Below are 6000 nucleotides of genomic sequence, written 5' to 3'. Positions count from 1 at the left end.
GCATAAAATATGATGCAGAGAAAGACCACAAATACTAATATAACATAACCATAACCATATAACCATATAACCATTTACGGAGCGGAAACAGGCCATGTTGGCCTTTCAAGTCTGCACCGGTTCACTGATTTTGTGCGCCCCCTTCAGGCATTGGTCCTGGTAGATCTTCATTCAATAACGATGGGCGAATTCAATGCACATGATCAGATAATTTATTAAAGTGATGTCTAAATATTAGTTACAATATTTTAAAGGACTCCCCAGTATTCATTATATAAAGCCTTGGGATCTGTTACATCTGCCTGAGGGAGGAAGCTGAATATCGGCTTAGAGATGCTACCTCAAGGAGTGCAGCCTTCCCTGGCATCAAACTGAATTTATTTGCTGAAATCTCTGGAATCAAGCTTAATAGCAACAGTGACCGAGTTTCTGAGACAGTGAGTGGACCGCCAACTCACTGAGATACCCTTGGTAACATTGCATCAGGCTGACCCCAGGAGCTGCAAGCTCAGGGATTCTTGCAGAGCTGTAGATTAGAATTTGTGGCAATGAATCTCTCTGTCTGCCAGAGGACTTTGGCTCCTGGATAATGGGTTCCTGGTGGAAGAAGCACAGAAGCACGCTTTCTTTTGAAAGATTGCCTGCTTCCCTCTCCTCGGTTCCTGATGTGTGTTTCTCTCTCGCACTCTAAATCTCTCTGTCTCCTGCTGCAGCTGGGTGGACTTTCATATCCTCTTTGTCCTCATATCCTTCTTCTTATATCTCTTGCTCCCTACACCCTCCTTTACCTCTCTCTCCTTCCTCCCTTGATTATAGATAGGATTGGCTAGGAATGCTTTTGCTCCCTGCCTGGTTGTCTTCTCTCTCTCTCTCTCTCTCTCTCTCTCTCTCTCAGACTCTTTCACTGTCTCTCCATGGAGAGTCTGCACAGCAGAGCAAGCCTGTAGGTAGGTAGTCACTGTCTTCCTCTTGACCGTATATGTGTCTGTCGAATTGCCCCTTTCATTCCCTTTCCCATGATGCCTTATGATAGAGGTAAAATTACTTACACCCTTCATACACTATCTCTTTCAATCCTCACATTCGCTTTCTTTCTCATGGGGTCACTTTCTGTTGGCATTACAGGATAGCTAGATCACCGTGACCTGCAAATATTGATTGTAATGTAAGAGTAGACAGACCTTCTCTTTTAAACCATGAGGTTATCATGGACCTATTAATACTGTGGGTGTGGCTAAGGGTCATCCGATAGTGGGGAGATAATGATTTGATGTTTGAAGCAGTAGGTTAGGCCAGAGGTTGCAGGTCACAACTAATATTGCAACTCCATTTGTGGTCATGGCCCACAGATTGGGAAGCCCGACAGTGTACCAAGAATTACAACAGATTGACAAATGATTAACAAGTAGATTAAAAATAGTTTTACTTGCTCTATGATCCACGTCAAATGTATTCATGTTGCTGAATTCTAAATATAAAATATGTACCTGGCGAAATGCTTCCTTTGCATCGCTGATAAAATACTCAGTGCAAAATTCAAGTTGAAAATGCATATTGAGGTCAACACATTCCTTTGTTATGTGATCAGTTGTAGAAGTAATTTGACGTGGATCTGTATGACCACAGCAATGCAAATAATTCAGTAATTTTAATGGAGCTGTAATGCAATGAATAACATTTTATTAATGATTAGCCCAAACAATTTTTAAGATAACAAGAAACTACAAAGGCTTGGGACCTATTGCTACCTATCTTTGTTTTTAATTAAATATACATGCATATGAAATCTTTTAGCAAAACTTTTTCACTCATCACTAAAACTTCATAAATGATTAAATTGAGGTTTGCATTGCTGATAAATTCCATCATATATAGAAACATATTTTCCTTCTGACCATCAATTAAATGTTAATTTTTTTTCCCTAAGAGGCAGTTAAATGCTGCATCAGTGGATTCTTAACATTCAAAGTCAACATTTTAGGAACTACTAATGGAATTTGAAACCCACATTTCAGCTTCTCTACAGCAAATTGTAGAGGGGTGATGTGCCATGTCTCACATTGCTGTCACCTTTTTTATTTCATTTATCCAGTTCAAATTTCAAAATACAGTAGGATTATACATTCACAGACCACATCCTGCTAATGTTCATATGAACTTTGGAAATAATGGAGCTCTTACATTAAAATCAAAACTAAAAAAAAATGTTTGTCTCTTTTGGAAGAAACTAATAGCATAACATGTATAAACAGTTTCTGATGGTAACACTGAACCTAGCTTTGCAATGGCTGATAGGTCCCAGCCTTTTTTATGACCTCACTGCATCAGTCAGTCCTGTCTTACATTTTTAAATTCTCATCCCTGTTTTCAAATTCATCTCAAATCTCATTCCTTCCTATTCTGTGATCTTATCCTCCTTTATTTCTCTCTATGATATTTTAATCCCTGATTAGAGTCATATTAACTTTGGCAGCTGAACTTTCAACAACCAGAATCTCCTTCAAAGATCCTGCTCTCTTCAAGATGCTCTTTAAAACAGGATATAGGCAGGATGCAGGGTCGAGTTGAGAAGTGGAAGATGGAGTTGAATCTGGATAAGTGAGAAGTGAAGGTTAAACCAAGGCGGACTACAAGGTCAATGCCAGGATTCCTTAAAATACGAAGGAACAGGGCTCCAGGCTATAGATTCGTCAAGATTACTGAACATGTTGATAGGGTGGTTAAGAGTGTGGTGGTGTCTGGAATACATTGCCAAGGATGATATTGAAGGCTGATACAATAGAGACATTCAAAAGACTCTAGATAGAACATAGAACACTACAGTATAGGCCCTTCAGTCCTCGATGTTGTGCTGGCCCATATATCCCTTTTAAAAAAGTACTAAACCCACCCTACCCCTTAAACCTCTATTTTTCCTTCATCCATGTGTCAGTCTAAGATTCTCTTAAATGCCCCTAATTTTCAGCCTCCACCACCATCCCAGACAAGGCATTCAAAGCATCCATTCCAGGCCACATCCTAGGAAAACTCCTCTGCACCCTCTCCATGGCTTCCCCATCCTTCCTATAATGAGGTGACCAAAACTGAACACTATATTTTAAGCATGGTCTCACCAGACCTTCATTCTCGTCATCCTTCTGTACTTCACATACGCATAGAACGCCTTGGAATTCTCTGTAACCCTACATGCCAAAGTCTTCTCCTGACCTCTTTGAGATCTTCTAAGTCCTTTCTTAAACTCTTCCCTGGCAACCCTACATTTCTCATGAGCCCTTCCTGTTTCCTAGATCTAACATGGGCATGTGAATGTAATCAAAATAAAGGGTCATGGGTGTGAGGGAGTGAAAATGAGTTTGTGGTGGAGTAGGATGACATTTTAATCATTTGAGAAGTTTTAGTGATGTGTGACAAAGTTTTGCTGAATGATTTTATATACATGTATATTTAATTTAAAAGCAAAGCTAAGTAGCAACAGGTCCCAAGCCTTTGTGGTTTCTTGTTAGCTTAAAATTGTTTGGGCTAATTATTAATAAAATGTTATTAAAGCTCTGTTAAAATTACTGAATTATTTGCATGGCTGCAGCCATACATATCCACGTCTAATGACTTCTTCAACTGATCATAATGATTTGTGGGATGAAGGGCCTGGACTCTGAAGTCATGTGCTGTCTTCCTACCTCTGACCATTTATTAAATCATGTCTGATAATGTTTCTGTGGGATGCTTGGGATATTTCACTTTTATTGATTTATAGGATAGGGAGGTTTCTTTCCATTCTGAATTGCTCTGTACAATTTTAACAAGGTCAGACCAGGTTTCCTTTCCTTTGAAACAGCAGTCCACGAGTTTTGTGCTTCTTTAATATGCCTAATTAATTTCCCAGTCATAATGGGATTGGACTCTTGACACTAGACCAATGGTCTAGAATTCGAGTTGCTGGTCAGTACCTTCACCAAATTCCCATCCTACTTTTTTTTTTGCTGTGAGCCATATTTATAATTGCACTATGAAAAATGCAATAGTTGAAATGGAGGATGGAAACGACTGTCCTTCTTGACGTGAAAGGGAAGTGGGAAATGGGGTTTTGCTTTCTTCAGTGGAAGAACTCACTGTGCAGCCACGCTTCGCTAACTATCTTTAGTAAGAAGGCTTCTTCTTCTTCCAGCCTTCGATTTCATAATGCAAACTGAAGTTTCTTGCTCTGAGATCATTCGGAAACTGGCAATGCTCACAGGTTGGGGGCGGGGAACACCCACTCCGGCACCTCGATGTAACGCGAACACTCAGCACTGCCCTCAAGCACTTACCCTCATCGAGTCAAGCGAAGAGTTCGGGACACGCGGGGACTCGGCCAATAATAACGGGCAGGATGGGAATGCGACCAATCGGCGTGGGAAGGGTGGGATTTCCTGTCCGATGTGAAGCTGGAGTGGAGTGGAAGTGACACGTCGGATGGGAGCTTGGGGAAAGGCCGTGCAACTTTTCTGTCGGGCGCCATCCCACGCCAGTGAGCCTCGAGCTTGTGCAAATCAAGGGGCTCAAGGGGTGTCACCTCCGGCTTCGTGCCCAAACCTGGAGCGGAGCCTTGTCTTTTTTGTGCGCTTGGACTTGGGCAACTTGGGGAAAGGGGGACGGGAGTCACCGCGTCAGGAAGCCGCTGAAGTGCCAGGAATCCCTCTCCGCAATTGATAGCCTCATTGAAAATAAACCGTGAACTGGATAGTGGGGGGGACCCCGGAATCTTCCAAAAGTGTCCGTTTTGGAGAGGAGAAAGCACACGAGGACGGAAAATGGGAAATAGCATGTGTTCCAGGAGGCAGAAAAAGATTTTTCAAACTTTGTTCTTCCTTACAATAGTTTTTGGGTTTCTTTATGGTCTTCTACTTTATTATGAAATGCACAATCAGTTAAAGAAGGCGGAAAGTCTGTCGCTGAAGTACCAGCAACACCAGGAGGGTTTATCCGCACAGCTGCAAGGTAAAGTGTTGACCGCTCCCGTGTGGGTGCCTTGTGATGTCTCCACGCACCCAGATCCTCAAACTTGCACGTTGCTTTTGTGGCTCAATCTGTCCATTCCAATTCAGGCCGAGTTAAAAGGAAGGAGACGGCGTTTACGTGTATGACAGAAAGCCACAGTCTGTTTTTTGCATGTGAAAACACTGTTGCTGGAGCCTGCCGTCTGACTCGGCTTCTCAACTCTGCACCAACTGTCCTGCAAAGAAAGCCTCGCTGTTCCCTCTCCGAGGGTATCACTGACTGATCCTGCAGCCCTGCTTTATCCGAACAGGATCGGCCGCACCGTGAAGGGTGTAGCTTGCCAAGCTTGAGATAAACATGCAGGAAGATGTGGGAAGGGGAGCAGCGCCCAATTGATTTGACTCTCTCCCTCCCTCCATCGAAACTAGGTCGAAAAACCAGGCTTTCGCAGTGTTCGGAGAGAGGGGTTTGGGTGAGGGAGCACCAGCGTTTATAAAGCCCAGGACTACGAGTCTCAGACTTACACAGCGGAAGGAGGCTCGAAGTAAACATTCAATCTTTTACCCTCTCCCATGCCCTATAAATTCTTTCCTTTAACTACCTTTCCAGGTTTTTAAAAACAATCTCTACCGTCGAGCCTGTCACTTCAGGCTGGCTCTGCATTCTTGATCCTGACCACTTGCTATTTAAAAAAAGATTTTCTGCATGTTAGTCTTTTGCCAATCGCCTTCCTTCAGTGTTCTCGAGCTCCTAACCCTTCCACCAATGGAAACAATCGCTTTTTGTGTACTCTGTCTTCACAACTTACAATTCCAGTAACTTATTTTTCCAACCCCTTGGTTGGAAAAAGACCAACCCCAGCTCTTCCACCCTGTCCACACAAAGGTCCTCATTCTTGGAGCAATTTCAATCAAATCCCTCAGCATCTTCTCTTTATCTCAGTTTGAAAGTGTTTCACTCATAAGACCATTGAGGGATCCAACTGAGTTGACTCCAATGAGCTGAGACCAGCGGAGATCAGCC

General features: G+C 42.7%; 1 protein-coding gene across 5 annotated transcripts in view; it reads left to right on the top strand.

Annotated features, from left to right (window-relative positions):
* The first annotated feature begins 4425 nt into the window (after nucleotides 1-4425).
* Nucleotides 4426-6000, top strand: part of golim4a (golgi integral membrane protein 4a) — a 78864-nt gene continuing 77289 nt past the window's right edge. For all 5 annotated transcript variants that reach the window (XM_069896868.1, XM_069896871.1, XM_069896869.1 and 2 more), the window contains exon 1: nucleotides 4426-4977. In XM_069896868.1, the coding sequence (XP_069752969.1) occupies nucleotides 4791-4977 (187 nt within the window). In that variant the 5' untranslated portion in view covers nucleotides 4426-4790. The remainder of the gene's footprint in view (nucleotides 4978-6000) is intronic.

This window comes from Narcine bancroftii, chromosome 9, assembly GCF_036971445.1.
Source record: "Narcine bancroftii isolate sNarBan1 chromosome 9, sNarBan1.hap1, whole genome shotgun sequence".
In the NCBI taxonomy this organism is placed as follows: domain Eukaryota; kingdom Metazoa; phylum Chordata; class Chondrichthyes; order Torpediniformes; family Narcinidae; genus Narcine; species Narcine bancroftii.
Note: the sequence above shows the minus strand (reverse complement) of the source record. Positions and strands in the feature narration are given on the sequence as shown.